General features: G+C 37.7%; 1 protein-coding gene across 5 annotated transcripts in view; it reads left to right on the forward strand.

Moving 5' to 3' along the window:
- LOC146002325 (uncharacterized) overlaps positions 1-21346 on the forward strand; it is a 65967-nt gene extending 44621 nt beyond the window's left edge. For all 5 annotated transcript variants that reach the window (XM_083140040.1, XM_083140042.1, XM_083140043.1 and 2 more), the window contains one exon: positions 15410-21346. In XM_083140040.1, coding sequence (XP_082996166.1) covers positions 15410-21248 — 5839 coding nt within the window. In that variant the 3' untranslated portion in view covers positions 21249-21346. The remainder of the gene's footprint in view (positions 1-15409) is intronic.
- The last annotated feature ends 1384 nt before the right edge of the window (positions 21347-22730 follow it).

Consider the following 22730-nt stretch of genomic DNA (forward strand, 5'->3'; position numbering starts at 1 on the left):
TCATCTGCATCCGTGGGAAAGCTTTCACTTTCATTCGCATGCACAGGCAGGCTTTTTCACAGGTGCTCATGGTTCGTGTTTGGTTTGTATTTTTAAGTTGGTGTAGGAAAACTGGGTTGGTGGTACGTATATTTCTGATAGCAGGAAGCCAGGTTTTAATGAGAGCTTGTACGTCAGTGTGAGTGGTCACTATTGTGTATGTTACTTTTAAGTGTCTTTTCAACGTGGATGTCGCTTGCATAATTACTTTTCTCACTGTTCTTCATAATCATAATATGTGTGGGGAAAGGAAGATTGTTGAAGAAGAGATAAAGGCATTGTTGTTTCCTGATGGCTAAGTAATCCAAACAGTAGAAGAGGAATATAGAAAAGTTGGAATCTGAAAATCCAGAGTCAGAATGAAATTTGGTGCAGAGAAGAGAAGTGTTAAATAATAAGAAGAAATGATGCCATAAATGAAGCTGGGGAAAGAAGTGCCGAGTGCACTGGAGAATTTCAAATCTCTGGGAAATAGATTACGTGAAGTTGGCTCAGGCGGTAACGCGTCTGACTACCATGCTCAAGGTCCCGGGTTCGATCCCCGGCCGGTTCAAATCCGGGAACTTTTCTAACGATGGAAGCGGTCCCGGCGCCCACCCAGCATCGAATAACATGGGTACCTGGGGGAAACCCTGGGGGGTAAAGGCGGTCAGGGGCGTGATGCTGATCACATCACCCCCACTCACGACCGGATCTAGAAAGTGTGGGGCGTTACCCCCACACCCCCTATACGCCTTCATGGCGTGGTGCTAAGCACAGGGGAACACTTTACCTTTTTGTTGGTGATCGTTAAGGAACAGTAATGTGGCTATGAAAAGAAATAACATGTACACTGTGTACTATGTACCTATAATCACATAAATGGCAAAAACTTGTATAACAAAAGAGAGACGTGGAAGAAAGATGAAAGCAATGGAGATGAAATTCGTAAGAAGTGTAGAAGGGAAGACCAGAGGAGATGTGACAGAGAGTGGGGAGATGAAATGGATCAGGTGCAGATGACATGGTTCGAACATGTGAAGAAGGTGAGACCAGTAAGAATGTGGGTGAAGAGTAGTAATGAGGCTGCCAGTGGAAAGAGCAGGCAGTGGAGAGTGTGATAAGAAGAATATAGGATTGAAACATAGTGGAAAGAGAGGTCAGGAAATGGAGAGGCCTGACTTCTGAGAAGGAATAAATTCTCCAAGAATGCATTTTACACTACAACACTATTAAATGTGCAAGCTCTCTTTTCAACATGTTCTGCGTGATCAGTAATATCAAAGCAAGAAATTTAATATCAGAATTGGTTTTAATTATTACAAGAGTCATATGAAAATCGTAAAAGTCCAATAAAAATTGCAGGACGGACTGTATTCAGCTCAAATTTACATGAGGTATCAAATGTTATTTACAAAACAACCTCAAGGCTGCAATACTAATCAAGTGAGGTTCAAAATGCCATTTTCTTGTATTTTAAAGATGGTGCCTCCTATACAGTGAAGAGGAGTGATTTCTTGCCCTCTGTCAGAAATTTCTCGGCAAATGAAAATTCAATATCTCTGTGCATGCTTACCACAGTAGCAAGTTTACTAATGGAGGAGAAAGTTCGGCAATGGCCTCAGTTCGGAGGCAGATGGGTGGAAAGGCCTTCGCAGTGGCTCGTAAGTGACTTCACGTGGACCCCAAAGACTTATTCTTCTTAAGGTATACAGGCACTAACTCAAAGTTTAAAATATATGTAGATCAGCAATACGTGTGTGCTAAGATGGAGGAAACTTGTGCAACCGTACTTACAGCAATCTATTAGATAAGAAACAAACAAATGAAGGTTTTCTTTTGATTCTCCCTTGTATATGACTCACCCTGGTATTTACTGTGGAGTAGCCTTGTCAATCAATATCCTTTCTAAGGTTTTCCCTGTCCAGTGCTTCACTCCTCTGGCATTTGCAAGTCCACCTCCAGCTCCCTACTCTCATGGTACTTGCCTCAGTGTCCAGTGGAGCTTCAGTTTCAGTCTGTGTGATAGGGATAATTTTGGTACTTACATAGTTAATGGTAGCATTGTTTTGCAGTAACCATCATCATCTTTTGCCGTTTCCTGCCTCTGGCTGGGTCAGCATGGAAGTCAAGTGTCTCCACTTTCTTGTAGTCTTCCTTGGTCTCCCCCTTGGCCTTATTCCCACTCCTTGTGGATTATAAGACCTTGCTGCCAGTCTTTCTGCATCCATCCTCTTCATGTGTCCGAACCACCTCATCTGTGCCTGATCTATCCTGTCAGGAAGCCTCACCACCACCCCCTGTCTGTCAGATCTCCTCATTCCTTATTCTATCCCTTCTAGTCTTCCCCAATATAGCCCTTAAAAATTTCATCTACTCTGCTTACATCTTTCTTTTGTCTCTCTTTGTCATTGTCCAAGTCTCTGCTCCGTACGTAATTATTGGCACGTATTGCATTTCATATGTATATCCCTGTTCCATATTAATCTTCGAACGCTTTGATATAGTCCACCACCCATTTGTCCTCTTCTGTTTACCTCCTGATCTATTGTTCCGCTTCTTTCAATTATGCTTCGTAGATATTTGAAACCATCATCTCCGTTTGTTGCTTGACTTTTTCTTTTTTCCTTCCTACGTATGTGGACTTTATTGACGTGTTTGTGCACTTTGGAAATTCAAGTGTTGGAAACCTTAGCAATGTCATTTATAGAGCAACTTGAAAGAAATAGCAGTCTCAACTCTCTAGAAAGCCAGATAGGAGTTTCCAGAGGGAGTGGTAAGTGGGGGAAATCATCACATTCACTGTTCTGCCATGCAGTTTTTATCTGTTTATTTCTTTATTTCTTTATTTACTACTGCGATAATTTTACACTGAAAATGTAAGCATAAGTAATGCCTGAATCACAAGAGGCTAGATGTCATACTGGATTTTCTAGTTGGACTAGTTGTGTGGTACTGCCTCACCTGCTAGTTTTTGCCTCACACAACACTTGTTACCGTACTTGTCGGTATACTTTTGTTGTTTTTTCTCACAAGCCATTGTGCAGAACCAACCAGCGATTTCATGAACATTGTAGGGGAATAGCTTCTACTGCTATTAAAAATGAAAAGAAAAGTGTGGATTAGGAATTGGCTCGAAAGAAAATATGGTAATCAATGTGTACTCAACAAGCTTTTTAATGAACTCTGGTAAGTACATTCAATATTCATACATGCAATACACAAATTCATTCATAAAAAAAAAGAGTTCAACTAAATATGTCAAACATTTAATACACTGGTAATAAGGAGTTTCATTAATGTATAATCACATTTGTTGTGTACAAATCTCATTGCTTTGCAAAAATTCTAATGAACGCAAATGCACGTCATCTTTTTACTTTAGCTTTCATTGAGCAGCAAGAGAACAAAAAAAATCCCAAAACTCTCCTTTGCCAACTCTCAGATTATGTTCACGTGACCAAACTTTTACTGATTGGCTGTTCCACAGAATCTAGCAGAAAAAGCCAGTTGCAATTAGAACACAGTCTGTTCGTCAAAACCAGTCCAGCAGCCAGTCCGGCAACCATAACATAGCAAGTCCAGCACGAACCAAGGCATTACCACTTAAAATGCAGTTTTGTGTGATTTGGCTTTTACAGAGTACATTGAATAGTTGCCATTTCTGAAATTTCTAATTCTCTCAAGTATTTCATTTAATTGCTACTCATCCTTGCAATTAACCCCAGGATAATCAAAATTTGACTACCCTCCTAGGTGCTGACATTATTCATGTAACATTATATGTGTTTTTTGATATGTTATTCACTGTAGCCATTGAAAACATATTTTTCTGCACTAAATAATTTAGCATTGCTTTTATCCTTCATAATATACATGACCATGTGTTTCTGAGTAAAAATAAAATGAATGATCATTGATTTCATTCAAATGCTTTTATTATTGTTATCAGGCTATTTACAAAACAGAATAATCGTGATTATCATTAACATCAACTTTTTGTGACACTGATCTTGGACATGAAAATCACAGCAATTCCAATCTGAAGCTGCTCAATGTTTCCTACCTTACACAGTCTCACAACAACAGCATTCAAACTGGCACGCTTGTTTCCTGCCGAAATGAACTCCATATGAAGCACCTAGTTGCATCTGCCAATCGGTGTTTTCTGCATTCCCATTTATAGATTGAAACTTACTCTTTTCTCAGCAGGTTATAGCTGTCGTAACTAGGGCACGGAAGTTGATGACCTAAAACATTGCAAAATGAAAAAATGACCTATAGAACGACCTTCTTAAAAATAATTTTTGCTTTTAAAATGAAAGCTTGAATTTTTTCATAAATTACAAGAGACTAGTTGAATAATTTGATAAAATCTGTTGTTTGGTGGTTTAAACTACCAAAGCGAAGGGGGAAAAGCAATTAAGTGCTAATGTAGTTTTCCATATTTTTGCTTCAAGGTTACATAAAATACACCACAAGGTTTTTCTGTATAAGTCATTGACCTTTCACAGTGGGCCTTGCACGATACAGCACTCGGTGAGCATCTGAAAATACAGTTGTTGTTTTTTTTTTTTTTATGTTGTGACTAATTTTACTTTAAAATCACAGATTAAAGCGACAGTAGTGGCCATTTTAAGTTTGGTGTACGAAAAGTAAATTTACCACAATTAATCCATTGCTAAAAATCTCAGTTAAAGATAATATTGTCTTTTCATTGACTACATTAATGGCATACCTGCTAAAAATACCATGCTAGTGAATTTAAATATGTAAGTTATGCTACCAGATGTATTCACGAAACAACAGGTGAGGAGAAAAATAAACCTAAAAACTGCAACAAAAGTGGTAAAAAAAAATACTGAAAAATTACCTAATTGCCAAAAAAGGCTGGAAAATTCAAGTTGACATAATATTGTTTTCCGGGAATCCTTTATTGTCGATTTCGTATGACCATTGGTGTATTATTGAGATGGGTGATGCCACCAATGCCACACCACTATAACACTTACCAACTAAATTATTAACTAAATAATAACCAAGAGCTATATGATATAGTTATCCCAGTAGAAATTCGCAATAAAGTAAATACTACCAAATTCAAAGAAGATACAAATTTTTCTAAAATTAAATCATTAGAATAAAATCCAGCTAAAAATGGTATCAGATGTAAGAATAATCCTTTATCACTTTAAAGTTAACCGTAATAACAGCACCACCCATCCGCCTACGCTTCGACACCTAAAATTACCGTAGGAGGCAATTTATCCATCCTTCATAAATCTAGCTCCTCGAAAGTGAACTTTAGCTCCATTTAAGGTTAAATTTAGCTCTCTTATGTGCATCAGGTTTGGCAATATGCCAGGATGGCCATAGGAAGCAAGGAGAAATGCATTATGCTTACGGGAGCATTATTTTATTTGTTATCTCGGGAATATCAAACATCCAGTGGCGTAGGAAAGTACATGGATGGAAAAAGGACACATTGAACAAGTCCTTGGTCGTACACAAAGTCGAAGCTCCCATTTGATTAGCCAGATGTTGAAGTTGATTCCCCGTAAGGAATACGTGGGATTCTGTAAATTCATATTCATCATATATTTCAAACATCGTGTCTAGCTTAATAATCAACTTAGAAAAACGTTTCCCTTCCTCAATGTTCCATTCTTTCGGTGATCACTAATCTTGCATAGCATACGTTTCAGCTGCAGCTTCGTGTGCTTTTTTTTTCTTCTTTTTACCAAGAATCATGCAAAAGGTGGCCAATATTGCTAAATTAAAGATGTATTGTTATGTGCTACTAAATCAAAAATGTAGAGTATGCACTTTACAAGGATCTCAGTTGACCTGATAACCATCGTGTAGCCCCTCCCAAACGTCTTCGCCTCTCAGAGCAGTTGCATGTGCTTTGATGTGTGCGAGGGAGCAAGCATAGGATTTTTACATCAAACAAAGAAAGTTTATGTGGGTTTATCACATTTGTTTGCTTACTTTTCAATGCAGGTCATTGTGCTAGGATATTCTCAATGTTTATTTGGTAATTTCTTTAATTTCAGAAACTATTCTTACCAGAATAACTGAACTTGATAGAGTAAAGAGTACATGTACACACACTATTGAATTATTCATATAATTTGAATATCATCCAAATATCTATATTATTCAGATAACCTGGATCTGAAATGCACATTGGATAATTTGAAATTTGATATCCGTTACCCAGATTTTCCAACCATCCCTAGTTGTGTGTTGCCCTGTCTCTTGTCCATCTGTAGCTGAGTGCCATTTACAGCCTCAGCAATTGTGAATAGCATAATGGAATTTTATTAGCGTCAATGTGTTTTATGCAGATTTCAATTTTTATCAATGGAGCATTTTGCTGTGTTTTAATTTGTTCTTGACAAGGAGTTCATCTCCAAAAATATTTGTTATTTTAATTCACTCCCTTTGTAAATAACTGTGCTTTTGCTAAGAGGCCATGCCCACCCCCCACTGTGGAGGACCTGACTTTTCCTTCAGGGATATCTTTCCATGGGAGAGCCACGTCTACGGAATCTCCCTACGCCCTTGTCCTTCATTTGTGGGGTCAGCACGTACTTCCTGGTGGTGTTTGTTCTCCAGGCCACAAGGTCATTGTCGGGAGTCTTCCACCTTTAACCCTTAACTGGTGAGGTGGGGTTTGAGCTACCCCACAAATATTTTGAAGTGACTGTACACTTCATCTGTGTAATGTGATTGTAGAATATTTTTATTATTCTTTATATCTATGTCCTAATAATCAATGTGTCATAAGAATTTGGATTTTTTTCCTTCTTTATGAGCTGCAAAAATTAAAAAATATGAAGGTGTGCATTTTTTGCTTTTCATTTTGCATTTTGAAAGAAAATAACATTTATGTGTATTTTCTGTAATGTTTTGTCTAAATAAGTGATGTATTATGTTAATTAAAATCAACTTCATTCATTATTTTATTTTTTGAAATATATTCACAATCATTCGTTTGTGAGGACATTTTTTTGTTCAGGGTTTGTCTCACCCCACCTCACCAGTTACGTCCCAAAAAATCCACCTCAGCAGCTAAGGGTTAATGACAGGAAGAAGGACAGTAGTTGATGACCTAAAAAAATTTTAAAAAAAATTACCTTTGGAATGACCTGAAAATTATATCCACTCTTAAAATGAGAGCTTGATTTTTTTTTCATAAATTTCAAGAGATTTTTTGAATAATTTGATAAAATCTGTTGTTTGGTGGTTTAAACTATCAAAGCATAAGGAAAAAAAGCAATTAAGTGCTAATGTAGTTTTCCATATTTTTGCTTCAAGGTTACATAAAATACTCTGCAAGGTTTTCTGTGCAAGTCATTCACCTCCTTTCAGAATGGGCCTTGCATGATGCATTGCATGTGAAAATACAGTTGTATTTTGTGTACATCAAGTAATAATTTTTTTATGTTGTGACTAATGTTACTTTAAAATCGCAGACTAAATTGATAATAGTGGCCAACAAGGTTAACCCAAAGTATTTTAAGTTTGCTGAAAGAAAAGTTAATTTACCAAAATGAATTTCACAAAATGCATTGCCAAAGATTTCAGTTAAAAATAATATTTATTTATTTATTCCTTGTTTTGGATGGTGAAGTTAAGACAAGCCTTTTCTTCCACTTAACCATCTCTACTTTACATTTTACAAATTAATTCTTATTGCTAACTGTTTGTAAAAAAAACTAAGAACATTAAGGTACCAAAAAAAGAAAAACACAAGAAAAAATAAAAGAAAACACGCAAAAAACAACATAAAAAAGAAAAACAAAAAAACATACACACTAAGAAAAGTACAAAAAAATACACGTAAAACATAAACACACACACAACAAACCTACTCAAATTACAGAAAAAGTCGGTGGGTGTTGGTCCTCCAAGTTTACATGAAGGTTTAATTTTATTTCCCTGTTTTCAGTACTGTTAAGTTGACTCCAGAAGATGATTTCTTAATTTTGATTTGAATTAACCGAGGGAAGTAGAGTTTCTTACGTCATTGGGGAGGTCATTCCACGCTCTGGTAGCAGTGACTGTTAAGGAATTTCCATAAAACGTTGTCTTGTGAGAGGGGATGGCCAGCAAAGAGTTGTCTCTCGAACGGTGGCAAAGGTTTGTGCTGAACTTAGGGGTTGAAATTGAGAAAGTAGGTAGGAGGGCTCTCGTGAGTTTACTATTTTGTAGAGCGCTGTAAGAGCATGGGAGCGGCGGCGAGTGGAAAGGTCGAACCAGCCTAGGTCCTTGAAAGCCAGGGTAAGGTGGTCAAAATATTTGATATTATAAATATAGCACACGCATGCATTTTGTATTCGCTGTAGACATCTTGCTAGTTCATCGTTGAGGTCAATATATGTCAAGTCACAGTAGTCTATTTGGGACAGAACTAAAGACTCCACGAGTGTTTCCTTTACCTCTTGCGGTAAAATGTTCTTTTAGGCGATACAGCAAGTGTAATGCTGCGTAGGATCTTTTGCATATGGTCACTCCAAGTGATGTTTTCGTCCACAACAACTCCCAGGTCTTTGACTGAAACTGACAATGAAATGTGCTTTGTGCTTTTGCACTGACCACATTAATGATTAATGGTGTACTTGCTTTAGGGATTTAAATATGTAAGTTATGCTAGTAAATGCATTTAAAATTTGTGAAACAACAACTGGGAAGGAGAAAAGACTTAAAAAATTATAAAAAATGGAGAGAAATACTAAAAAATTACCTAAAACAAAAAAAAAGGCTGAAAAGTGTAAACAAAATGCAAAATAGAGACAATGTTTTCTGGTTCTAACTGAAGTGAAACAGACTGCCATCAGGTTTGGCATTGTCTTCAAAGCCAAGGAAAAAAGATGATTTATCATCAACTTCCGAGCCCTAGTGATGGCGATGGTCTTCCGTTAGAATAGAATAGAATGGTCTTTATTTAAGCAGGTGTGTTTTGACCTCGTGAGCCGTTCTTACAACCAACCTTTGTCAAAGATACAATAAATGAAAAAAAAGAACATTGATCATGATAATACAATAAAGATAATATAAAGATTATACAATAATAAAATGATACATTGAATTGATAAATATAAAAGATAAGTAATAAGTCTTCAGTAGTTCATTGTGTGTGTGTGCAGGACAGGGGGGAGGGGTGTTAGGTATGCATTGTGTGATGTGTAAGTGCAGGTGCAATTGTTTACATATGAAGGTTAATGTAGTTGTTGGGACAACAGTAAGTTCTCTAGTTGTTTCTTAAAACTTTGATGGCAAATAATGTTAGTCAATGGTGCAGGTAGTTTGTTCCATTCCCTTATCTCTGTAACAATGAAGGACTTGTTATAGGTGGTGGTTTTATGTTCGGGGATTTTTAGATTGTGTTTCTTGCGGATATTATGTTCGACCGAAGTTCTACAAGAGCAGATCTTATCGAATAAGTATTTCGGGGGCCACTCTTAAGTATTTTGTTCATCAAGGTGAGTGTTAAGTATTTTCTTCTATTGTTAACGTTTAGCCAAGAAAGTTTCTTTAAGTAGGAGGATACATGTTCTTTTCTTTTTAGGTTAAATATGAAACGTATACAACAGTTCTGAATTTTTTTAAGTTTATAGTTTAGGCCTTGGGAGATATTACTGTACACTGGAGCGCAATAGTCTAGTGTAGATAGAACGAGTGCTTGCATAAGGCGATCTTTAACATTAGCGTCCAGAGTATGTTTTAAATGATACAAAGATTTAAGTTTCCCCATACAGCTTTTCACAATACATTCTACTTGTGTCTCCCAATTTAAGTATCTATTGAACACAATCCCCAAGTTTTTGCATGTATCCACTTTGCTTAGTGGTATACTGCCGAGAGTTGGGTGCATTTTTGTGAAGTTTTTTAAGTGTACCATGAGTTCCTATGATCATGAAGCAAGAGTTTATTGGATCAATTAAAGGGAGTTCCTCCGTGACCAGTTCGTTATAGCATCAAGGTCGAATTGGAGTTTGGTCATCGCATTATCGTGGTTTTCTGAATTACACTGAATATAGATTTGAGAATCGTCAGCATACTGATGGTAGTGGCAATTTTGGACAGCACGGTCGAAATCAGCTACGTAAATCATATATAGTAGTGGACATAATATACTTCCTTGAGGGACACCTTGCTGAACAGCTAACCATTTAGAGTACGTAACTTCCGGTTCCCGATATTTCACACGTTGTTTTCTGTTGCCTAAATATGAACGAACCCAGTTTAATGCGTTTCCGGTAACGCCATAGTGATACAGTTTGGCCAATAACAATTCATTATTGATCGAGTCGAACATTCTTCAAAAGTCCAACAAGACTAACAGTGTAACTTTATTTTCGTCTATTCCTTTACTTATATTGTCTACGATATCTACCAGCGCAGTGCAAGTACTATGCATTTTTCTAAAACCAGATTGAATTTGTGGTAGGAAACCTTGAATATGTGGAAGTATTTGTTCATAAATTACCTTTTCAAGTATTTTGGACCTTGTGGATAGAATGCTAATGGGCCTTAGATCTTTAATGGTTGGTGTTGGATTTTTTAGGTATAGGTGTTACTTCACATTTTTTCCATTCTTGAGGGAACCAACCTTTGGAAAGGGAAAGATTAATAACGTGCATAAGAGCTTCTAAGCAAAAGGGGATGCAATGTTGCAAAACAGTTAGGTTTATGCCATCATAACTGCATGCATTTGATTTCATTTTGCTTATTATTTTACGTACTTGTTCGCTACTTACTGGGGTAAAAATGAACGGGTCATTGTTGGGTTGCTGGAGATAAGTGTTAATTTAATCAATCACCGCTGCATTGCTATCTGAGGGTGCATTTGGGTTAACAAAAAAACTCGTTTACTGCATCAGGCTGAAATGTATCTGAGGAGAGCGCATTACTCTTTTTATTTGGTAAAAGTCTCTGGCTTCTGAGGTTAGACCATAAGTTCTTAGCATTTTTTATATTCATATTTACAGTTTCGTTATAGTGTTTACATTTTTGCATTTCTGGCATCTTTTTTGGCTCTATTTTTAAAGTATTTGTATGATAGGAGAGCATGTGGGTCTGCTGTATTTACGTACCTCAGATGAAAGTAGTCGCGCAACTTACAGAATTCCCTTACTCGATCTGAAATCCAGGTGGCGGGAGGTTTGCTTACACAAATGTTTTGCTGGGGGGCATGCTTATCTATTAACCTGATAATGTTATCATTCAAGGCCTCCACCGCTGCATCTACGTCGTCGTTTCTTTCGATTTTACACCATTCCACATTTTCCGCATCTTTTCGAAACTTGTCCAAGTTGATGCTTTTGAAATTTCTAATTTTGATAAATTTTTGAAACTGTTTTGGTGCATACAGGTCATGTGGAATATGTTATATGGTGATCTGTAATTCCAGGTAACTCGCTCTGCCCAATTTGCTTTACAATTAAATCTTGTGAACAAACGATTAAATCAGTTAATGACTTTGATGTCGCTGTCACTCTGGTTGGTTTGGTAATTAATTGTTTCCCGTGAACTTCCTTGATTATACTCGGAAGGAGTAGAGTGCTGCTTTTGTTGTTTCTTAACATGTTGATATTCCAGTCGCCTAACGCAATGAAGTAATCATAATTTAAATATAGGTGTTGGAGGATATCTGCTACGTGGCTGATGTGAGTATAGCTGACATTAGGGGGTTTATATGCTACCAAAATTCCAATCTTTTTCCTATCGATATTTAATTCGATTACAACGGACTCTACTCCGATATCATTATTAACAAACCCATCTAAAAATTTCAATTTAAGAGATTTAGATATGTATAGGCATACACCACCTCTAGATTTGTTAAATCTATCTTGTCGAACTAATGTGTAATTTTCGATGTCTATCATATTATTACTAATGTTTGGTTTTAACCAGTTTTCTGTAATGGCTATCAGGTGAAAGTTTAAGTCTGATATTATTTGTTTAAATTCGTCTATGAAGTTTAGTAAACCTTCAATATTTAGATGACATAATTTAAAGCCATTTTCGGATTTATTTATTTCAGCTTTGAGCAGTTTCTTTATGTTGTAATTACTGTGGCGGATATTAATGGTTGACTTCTCAAAGTAACTGGAGTGAATTCTGATTGGGAGTGGCATTACTGCACTATCGACTACATTGGTAGGGTCATTTATATTTATTGTTTCTGCTGCCACTCACATTTCACATGCTCTCAACAAAACATGTCACTCGGTGGAACTAACTAGTGAGTGTCTCATGTGATAAAATCCTTTTAATTTCACATAGAAGTTCACTTTATATACATGGGCTGCTTTTCCTTCTGATGGACGAAAATAATCTATTGTAATTTTGCAGTTGCTTATTCTCGTGCATCCTCTTTGAATATTTTAATGCAATGCTTTCGTTGTTGCATATTGCAGCCATCTGTCATTTCTTTTCTTGTATTAAAAAATCGTATTTATTCATTTCCATTGTAGAAAACAATACTAAATATAACAGCATTAAGAGAAAGACAATTTCTATATTTGCTTTTAATACTTCAAAAAAAAGATAAGACTGTTTATTTTTGCATGGTGTCATTCAGTAAAAATTTTCTGTGACCAAAATTGTTCATAGAATCTTCAGGAAATGGAGCAAAGCTACCTACCACTTGATGTGTACCTTGCCTCAGCTGACCATCTGTGTAGCAGCATATCTTTGAGTTTTTCTATTTATTTATTTACTCAGAGTTTCAGATACAGTCTTATTTGGCCATTAAAGGAGGTTTCACAGAGTGGCAGGTTTGTGGATTTTTTTGCCAAGTGCCTTTGGCTTCACAAACATGCCACTTGATGGCTCCACTGTGTAGCTTATTTTCATGAAACATACCACGGAAGATTCACAAACTGTCCAGTGAGTGAGTGGCCCCATGTAAAGGGACTTTTGGCCTTTTCAACAACGCTGGTCCATTTATCAACACCACCACCACCAATGTGCTGAGGGTTTCCTTATAGAGAAATTATACCACCTTAGGTACATTCTGTCATGTTTCCTGTGTTGGGGGAAGCTGAGGTCAGGTTACGCATAATATATGCGGGAATGCACAAATTCAACACCACACTAATGGGCACCACACTTACAAAACAAGCTTCTTGCAGACAAAATCAAAACACGTGGGAGTTAGACTACAACGTTGCAACAGCATCTACGTAAGTGCTTATCTGCTAGCTTCCATTCGCTCCTCACTGCCCAGCAGATGACTTTTTCGTCATTTCTCATTGGCACCAAAACTGTCGAGCGATCGCTAGTGCAGGAAACGTTACAGGTTGTAACATAACGCGGTGTTGTTCATGGCAATGCAGGAACAAGGATTTGTAAAGACATGCCATGCCACGCAAGCACATGTTCTGGCTTATCATTGGTGCTAGTGACACCCAACTCTGTTCCACCATTCCCTTATAATCAGGATGTTAGAAAGGTACTATCTGGTGTTCTGCAGAGTGTAATTGTCAAATTTTGGGCTGCTGTGCATGAGGTACATTCATTTATTCTTGAAGCTTTCCTGGTGATGAACAACAAAGATTTTCTCAGGATGTCAGCCAGGTCAGGCGAGGTATTGAAGATGGTAGTGGTGTTAGCTCTTGAGAACTCAGAAGCTTATCTGGAACCGACCTAGCATATATCCTGGGATAATCTCTTGGTGTGATTCATTCCCTATATGGTGTCGCCCCCTCAAACTTTACGAAGAGCCTAGTGAAAATGCCACATGATGTTTTCATTTGCAATGTTTTTTTTCCTAAAAAGTTTTCATCCACTACTTTAATTACTCAAACATATGCATTTTATGAGTATGACCTTATAGCCTAATGTACTAGGGTTGTTCCAAAAGTTCGTGGACTGAGATCACTATTCGGAGTCCGAGTCAGTACGAGAGTTGGTGTGAGTTTCCTTTTCGAAATAGCACCCTTCACACTCTAAACACGAATTCCAGCGAAGCACTAGCTTCTCAAACACATGTCGTAGACCATTTTCTGAGAGTCTGTGTAAGGTATTGGATGTGACAGCTGGTCCACGTAACGCTTTAAGTGTTGGAAACGCCCAGAAATCGCATGGTGCGAGGTCTGGGCTGTATGGAGGATAATCTAGATACTGCTCACCAATTTTCTCCAAAGCTGCCATAGCTTGCTGTGCCACATGTGGCTTAGCGTTATCCTGCAGGAGGAAGCATTCTTCATGAAGCAGTTCAGTGAATGTAGCACCCATTTTGCACATTTTCAGGTGTTTCGTGACATCTTGCTACACCAACATTCAGTTTATCTGCCAATCCATGAATCGATAAACGTCTTATCTTCTTTCAACAATGTGTGTGCTTTCACAATGTTCTCATCGTTCACTGATGTTGATGGATGCCCACTTCTCGCCTTATCCTGCACATTGTGTTTACCTTCCTTAAAGTGCTTCCTCTACTTGAGTACAGCCAATCTGCCCATTGCTTCGTCACCATAAGCTTATTTGATCATCTCAAACGTTTCCTGGCCACTTTTGCATAACTTCACACAAAATTCAATAGCGATCCTTTGTCTGGTAATTATGGATATGTCATCTCATCTGCCATTGTAATACACACTGCAGTTCGACTTTTATAGCGAGCAAATAAACAATAGTTGCATGTTGGTTCACTTGTACATTAACAAAGCACACCACAGGCTATCTTCACATGCAACAATCACAGAATCAGCTTACACAAAATCAGCAAGTGTTGCCAATCCACGAACTTTCAGAATTTCCCTTGTATAATGAACTAGAGGAGGTGTGACTTAGTTTCCTAGATAGTATTGAATTTTCTTAGAGATCTTATTTAAAATTACACATTGAAAACAACCCTGTTAGCCCATGAGACAACAGCCTCAACATCTAAGGGTTAAATTGGAACTAACACTTTCTGATACCAATATTACCTTGATTATTAATATTGTTGTAGTGAATATAATAATTATAAAAGTTGATTTTTAAAGATTACTTTTTCTATGATTAATTGTCTAGAATTGTAGAATTTTTAAATGCAAACCTGTAACTATATATGATTTTTTCCCTTTCTTCAGCATGTATAGTCAATCAGAATTAGATTGTACAAAGTGAATGTGTTGTGAAGAATTGGCATTATTGAAACTTAAACCACAATATTACATAGGAATGTTTAGTAAAAAAATTAAATTCTTCTCTCTATGGGTTGTATTGTTTCAGAGTGTGACGTAGAATTTAATGTAATGCACAGTAGAACACAAAATTTTGCTAGTAACTACTAACGTCTTTCCTTTTTTTGATATTTGTAAACATTGTGTGTGCCTGTTTTCAATAAATAGCATGCTACATTTGCTTATTGCACTTGCAATTTCAGATTGCCATTCATAGAAGGCAATTCAAGATCCAAGGAACACTCAGTGAGTGAAAGCAACCATTCAAGTGCAGGTGCTGAAGGTCAAGTTGCAGCTTCCACAACATTAGGTGAAAAGCCAAAAGTAGAGTGTTCAGTATGTAACAGGCTCTTTTCCAACAAACATAACCTCGAGAGACACAAAATCGTCCATAGCCAAGAAAACGAGGTGGTGTGCTGCGAGTGTGGGAAAGTGGGCAGGAGAAGTTACCGTTTCATGGATCATTTGGTGCTTCACACTGGGATAAAAACATTTACATGTAAAGTCTGCAACAAGATATTTGCCGTGGAGAGGTACTTGAAGAAACATTTTCGTCAAGTTCACCCGACCCATCCACCTCTCGAGAACTATCGCTTTCTGCAACTTCCGGATGCCACTTCTTTCAAGCCCTGTCTGTGCGTGTTGTGCGGAAATACTTTCAAGAGCGAGGCAATATTTACGATGCACAATGAATTCTGTCATGGAGACGTGCGGAAGATTAAAGGAGCTAAGTATCATAGTACCAGACTTCTGCAACTCTGCAAGAATTCCGGCATTGGTGATCGCATTTGCGACCTCTGGTATGAACTCGACAACCAGCCTGATGACGCAGATGAAGTGGAGTTGTCTGGTAAAATGAAGCCTCTTGGAAAGAAGACGTGTTCAAAGCCTGTTAGAAAGGAATTGACGGAGGATGCCACTTCCAGTATAAGCTCTTGTGAGTTGAGTGCAAGCAGTAACCAGGTCAGTAACTCGCATGAACAATCTCAAATAATTCAGACAAATTCAAATTCATTGGGTGCAAGCTCTCCAACAAAGTCAGCATTGTATAGTGAGAATAATGAAAAAGGAGTTAGCATGGAGCTGTTCACGTTACTAGACAAGTTTGAAGCAAGCATATCGCAGAGCGATGAAAATATGCAGAGTAGGGCAGTAAACAATGCGGAGAAAAATGACTCTCGGATTGAAACACAAACAAAAGAGAGTCAGTTAGGAATCCACCCAAGCTCAGTAGTGGAAGAAGAAAGCACTGGAACATCGTCTAGTAAACTTCATAGCATGCAAGAACCAGCTGGACGACACTGTGTGAAAAATCTCGGCAAACAGGAACCATTGAACCAGCAAAACATTAATACTTTAAAATTTAACAGTAGCAACGGCACCATATCAACAGATGTAAATTCATCATCTCTGTCTGGTAAGGACATTATTCTCGTACCTTTGGTCGTGGAAAACAAACCACAGGCATCTGGTGGGCTGAAAAATGAACACCATCAAACTGTTAATAATCTGGTATGTTGTGAAGCTGACATAAAACCACAGATGTCTATTGAAAACCTGAATGAGACTTTGAAATTGCCCATTCAACAAATTTCATCAAGTTTTCCAATAAGCAGAAACGTGTCTCAAAATGCCACTTTTAATCAGCCAGATATGAAGTTCAACACAAGCACCAATGTTAAGTTTCCTGACATAAAACCGACTTCCAAATTACATGAAGAGTTGAGTAAATATTCTAGTATTCCAGATACAACAATAAAAATAAGTGAAAATTTGTCACAGAATCATGATGAAGGACTTGCAAAATTAAATGCAGAAGGAAAGACTGAGTGGTACTTGAAGCCAAAAAGTTTAATGACTTTCAGCCAAGCGCAAGCAAAAGTAATTGCTGAAACAATGGTGAAGTCCGAAAAAAGTGTTGCATCAGGGCACAATCAGCAGCTTTTTGAGAAACCAGATTCAGAAAATTTTAAGTCGAACCAAGTGAAATGTGATACTGTTGTAGTGAATGTTGTTGAGGATATACCCAAGAGCATCTTAACAAAGCTGTGCAGCGAAAGCAAGGAAGTGGCCGTGAATGTGTCTGACGTTCAGCATAGAAATATTTCAGGACAATTTACCGACCAGGAGAATGCATCCTCAAGTATTAGAAGTGTGGAACAAAATTCCGTTGCAAACTCAGATGGAAGTTCTGATAAAAATGCAAGTGACAGTTCCATAAAAGAATCTACAAACAGTTTGAAAAATATTCACGTAAGTAGAGACTTTGACAAATTAAGAGCAGGAAAGTCCGAAAACCCTGTGGAAACAAATTACATTTCCAAGACATTCTTGAACAAATCTGTTGAACAATTAAGTGCAATGCTTAACACTTGCCAGACAACATTGACAGTTGTAGATGAAGATGCAGAGCAGCACGAATATGAAGCAATACTTCAAAATAAAGTGAATGCCAGTACAAGTGCAAGCTTAATTGAAAGTGCAACAAACAATAAATATTCTAGCCAGAAAATCTCTTCCGAAGTTCAGCATTTAACACCAGTACCAAACTCGGCTCTGAGCAACTCGACTGTTTTTTCTAAGTTACAGAAAGTAAATGTATTTAAACTTGTCAGTCATACGCAACCGCTGAATAAAAATTACAAAAAGCAAGGTGATAATATGAACTGTCAATTTAAATCGTTACGTGAACAAGTTTCAAGTGTTTTTTCACAAATTACTGAAAGCAAGAAGGCTAAGAAAGAAGTATGCTTCAACTTACACTTAGCAGAACAGGCAGTTCCAAAAGTTGATAAATATAACTATAATAAGTATAAGTATATGTTTAATAAAAGCAAAATGCAGCAGGTTCCGAGAGTGATTTCCAAGACGTCTCTACCTAAGGGACCGCTATTGGAAATTCCAGTAGAGATACGAAAATCAACTAACAGCAGCACCAAAATAACTCCTAATATGAATCTCGTAAGAAATAAAGTTCCTTCAGATTTATATCGGTCAGTTGAAGTTACTAAAGCAGGAAAGACTGTAAATGGTGTTCCTATGCAGGCAAAGGTAAAGAAGATTTTCATAGCTTCATCTCAAGGTACTAATGGTTGCAGTAAAGAAGGCAAGAGAGACCGTTCTCATAATGTTGCAGCCATTGCAAATACACCTCCTGATGTGCAGAGAACAATGAACAAACCAAATCCCTCCGAGACGAGTTGTAAAAGTCTGATCAGGAAGACGAGTGGTAAGGAGGTGCATGTTTCAAGCAGTAATGATAGTGTTGAGATTTTTAAAATCAATCAAACAAGCAAAGTATATTCCCGTAAAAATATTAGTCATCCAGCGAATCAAATGTTTCGGACTGTACATACAAAACTTCCTTCGCTAAAACAAACGAAACAGCTCCATAACGCATCTGCTCAACCTGTTTTGAACAATTCACAGTGCAAAAATGGCAATCGGTCGATTCAAAAACTTATGGCAAGAAGGCCTGAAATTTCTGTCGTGACCACAGAGGCAAGACAGGTAAAAAAAGTGAACACATGCGATGTTGGTGTTGGCACAGATAAGGAAAGTAACACGGAATATGTAGAGAAAACAGTTGCCGATAAAGGGTGCGATGCTGTTCGCACAGAGAATCAAGTTTCAAATAAGTCTGAATCATCCCGAAGTGAAGTAAATGATATTATAATAGATCATGTTTTCAGTCTAGCCGATAACAGTGATGAAGTTGTTGTGGAACTAAAGAAAAACAAGAAATTTGATGAAGTGTTTCCAAATAGGCCACCAATTGAAGTTCCTGCGTTGGAGAAATATAGTAACATTCTTTTGAATGAACCTGTAGTAGTCCTTAATGATATTTTTGCAAATCCTGGTTCAAGAGATGGCAAAGGCTATGGTAGAAGATTCCCAAAAGTTCCAACACAAGTTGGAAGTCTTTCGTACATGTCGCAAGGAAGGAATCCAAAAGGGAAACTGTGGAATGATAATACATCAAATGAAAATAATAGTATTAGGGAGAAACCTGGAGCTAGGTCGTCAAATGAACTGTGGAGAAGGAATGTAAGAAAAGTGAAGAAGCAGAAGACATATGACGGTGGTTTAATTTCAAGTGATAATTCAAATTCTGCATCGACTGATGACGATTATGTCCCCAGCGATATGATGTTCTCTTTTCAAGTAGCCTCAGAGAAACCTCAAAGCAAAAGAGAGTTAAGAAATCGCAGAGCAAAGAGCAAAAGATTGAGTGAAGATGATTTTATCTTTTATGATGAATCTGCCTACATTGAAGAACTGACCTTTGGCGATGACAGTGAAGATGGAAGTTGGAATTCAGAAGAGCAGGAAGAACCGAAAGACGAAATAGAGTGTAAACCAGACATAGAAAGTTTTATGGTAAAAGATGAGTTGGAACATGATGAAGAAAGAAACCTTGGTGAATTCATTTGTGGTGTATGTGGCCAAGAATTCCGAATGAAGCAACTTCTAATCAATCACCAGGAAACGCACGACAAAAGGAAGCTACATGTTTGCAAGATCTGCTCAAAAGTGTTTACCGAAGAGCTTCTTCTCCGTATGCACCTGAAACTCCACAGCATGGAAGTTCATAAAAAGAAAAGTACCAGCTCCATCAAAAGGACGTACGAGTGTGAAGTATGTGGACTTCATTTCCTAACCTTGAGTGAAATTGGAAATCACTCTAAGATGCACCTAAAGCAAAAATGGCAGACACCTAAGATTGGCAATGATCAAGCGAAAAGCCCTGAATCTAAGAAAGAAAAAAGCGGCCGCAACATGTCATACATTCACAAGCCATACGTGTGCAAAGTGTGTGGAGTTTCTGTACCGTCACTACCGCATCTTGGACAACACTCCAAATTGCATATTAAAGAGTGGCATTTCCTTTGCGAGTTCTGTGGTGAGTCGTTCGCGCAGGGAGCAAAGTTGAACGAACATGTCAAGGCTCGACATGGTGACGTCACGTGGCCTAAGAAAGCCATGGAAGACAAGTGTGTTGGCACAGACTTTTCGATTGAAGACGATCCACCCCGTAAGCCCTTTGTTTGTTGTATGTCCAACACGGTACTGGTTCAGAGAAACTATTCCAATTTGTTATCCAATATTTGGACGAAGAGGAAATTGCATTACGTACGGAAGAGGCTAGTGAAAAGACTAGATGCATTCGGAGTTTCCAAAAAAAGTGTGTGCTTTCTGTGCAGAAAAACATTTTTCACTAAATTTTCTCTTAACATGCACATGAGGACTCATAAGAAAACCACAATATACATTAATGGCGTATGCGGGAAATCTTTCACGCACGAAAAGGACATTGTTTCACATTTAAAGTACCATGCAAGAATAGAATCAAATATGTGTAGAATATGTGGGAAAGTGTGTTTCAGAGAAGACGAATTACTTGCCCATCAGTTGTTAGTTCATGGTGCCAGAAAGAGACGTGCTTCCAATGTTCGTAAAGCGCCAGTGGTAAATAGCTACAAGTTGTATCAGGACTCTTCCATTTTGAAGAGGAACTATGAAGAATGCCTGGCAGCACGTGAGAATCTAAGACTGTTTAAGTGTGAGTTCTGTGGTGAATCTTTTGCACATAGCGAAGAGTTAGTGGAACACAGTACCTGTCACGTAAACAGCAAGATGTATGTTTGTGATGTGTGTGGAAAAGTGTTCAGTGAAAAGTTTCGCCTCTTGCATCACTCGTTGGGACATATTTCTGGCCAATTGGGTTTGTACTTTTGTCACATGTGTAACAGTCCATTTGATACAGAGCAAGGGCTGATGTTCCATTTGAAAACTCATATTGACTGTAGAATGTATTCGTGTAACAAATGTGGGCAGTCGTTTTGGGCTGCCGAGTCTCTTGAAAAGCACCAGTGTTTCGGGTTCTGCGAGGAACCTCCAGGAGACAAGTCAAAGACTGCTCATAGCAAAGACACTGGAAGTTCCAATATTTCAGAGACTGATAACAAGTGTGAGGTGTGTAATGCCAGTTTTGAACTTGAAGACCTCTTGCGTGTGCATTTAAAAAAGCACATGCTTTAAAGGCATATTTGAAACATGTTCTAAAATTAGTTCCTTTATACTTTCTTGTTCCCTTTCTGAATCATGCTTATGAAAAATGATGTTAATGATTTGTGTTGTTTTTTTTTTCTTTTTACTTTTAACTTTTTGATTGTATCTTCCTCTAGTTTTTCTTCTGTACTTGCTATAGGAAGAAGTAATTTTTTTGTAGAAAAAAAAGTCTTTATCAGAGAACACACAAAAATAACTATTTTTTTATTGTGTAATTTTGATATGAATTTATCTGTTTGATCTGGAGATAAAGAAGTGATATAATAAAATCACTGATTTTACACTAAAAAAATTTTTGAATCAACATAACATAATTCCATGTTCCCTCTTTCCTTTTTTTAGTCAAATGTGAAATAGATATCATGAATTTTTTCTAAAAAGGTAAAAAAAAAAAAAGGTAAAGTGTTCCCCTGTGCTTAGCACCACGCCATGAAGGCGTATAGGGGGTGTGGGGGTAACGCCCCACACTTTCTTGATCCGGTCGTGAGTGGGGGTGATGTGATCAGCACCACGCCCCTGACCGCCTTTACCCCCCAGGGTTTCCCCCAGGTACCCATGTTATTCGACGCTGGGTGGGCACCAGGGCCGCTTCCATCGTTAGAAAAGTTATAATGCAAATTTGAATTTCTACTTTATGTGAATGAAAAACCAATATTAATAGGCAATAATCGACAAGAGTTGTAACGTATTGACATGTTATTGAAATTGTGGTTTAACTGGAGATGAGTTCTGTATCAATGCTTACCATAAATTCCATTACAACCTCATTCTCCAGTATTTCCATACCTTTTTGTATTTTTGTTATTTGTCATCATTTCATTTTACTTTGCTTTTCTGGCTAATTGCGAAGATGGGATAAGTGATGATACGATGAAATTGTTGAAGGGACACTCACAAAGAACATCCCATACCCAGACTGGGGTTCAAACCCGGGGACCTTGCCATCGTATCATGCTGTGCTAACCACTCTGCCACTGAGGTCGGCATTTAGTGCTACTTTTGACTAATAGCAGTGATGACGATGAGTGATGATTAGATGAAATTTAAGAGGAACACTCAGAAAGAACACCCCTGTGGCAAGATTGAAATTCTACCACTGCTGCCATCTGGAAGTGGTTTCATTTGAAACTAGCAGTCCAGAATGCAGTAATTTGGGTGGTTTCATTTCAAACTGGTTGTCTGGGAAAGGAATGTTATTTTTATTCAATGATTAAAACTACCAAAGGAAAAGTGTCTTCACGTAGGTTGTGTTGTTGTCTTGTAATGGATCCCGTGTTCAATACCCGGTGGAGGCACATAGTGGTTCGGATTCCACTTTAAACTGTAGGTCCAGTCCCGATTAGCCTTACAGTGCATAAAGCGGACTTAAAACAGCAAATCAATCTTCACAGAGGGACAACCACCGAGTCTTCCATTCTTATTTTGCATGTTTGCCCTGTGAAGGTTTTAACT

The sequence above is a fragment of the Lepisma saccharinum genome, chromosome 18 (genome assembly GCF_977018435.1).
Source record: "Lepisma saccharinum chromosome 18, izLepSacc3.1, whole genome shotgun sequence".
NCBI classification, from domain to species: domain Eukaryota; kingdom Metazoa; phylum Arthropoda; class Insecta; order Zygentoma; family Lepismatidae; genus Lepisma; species Lepisma saccharinum.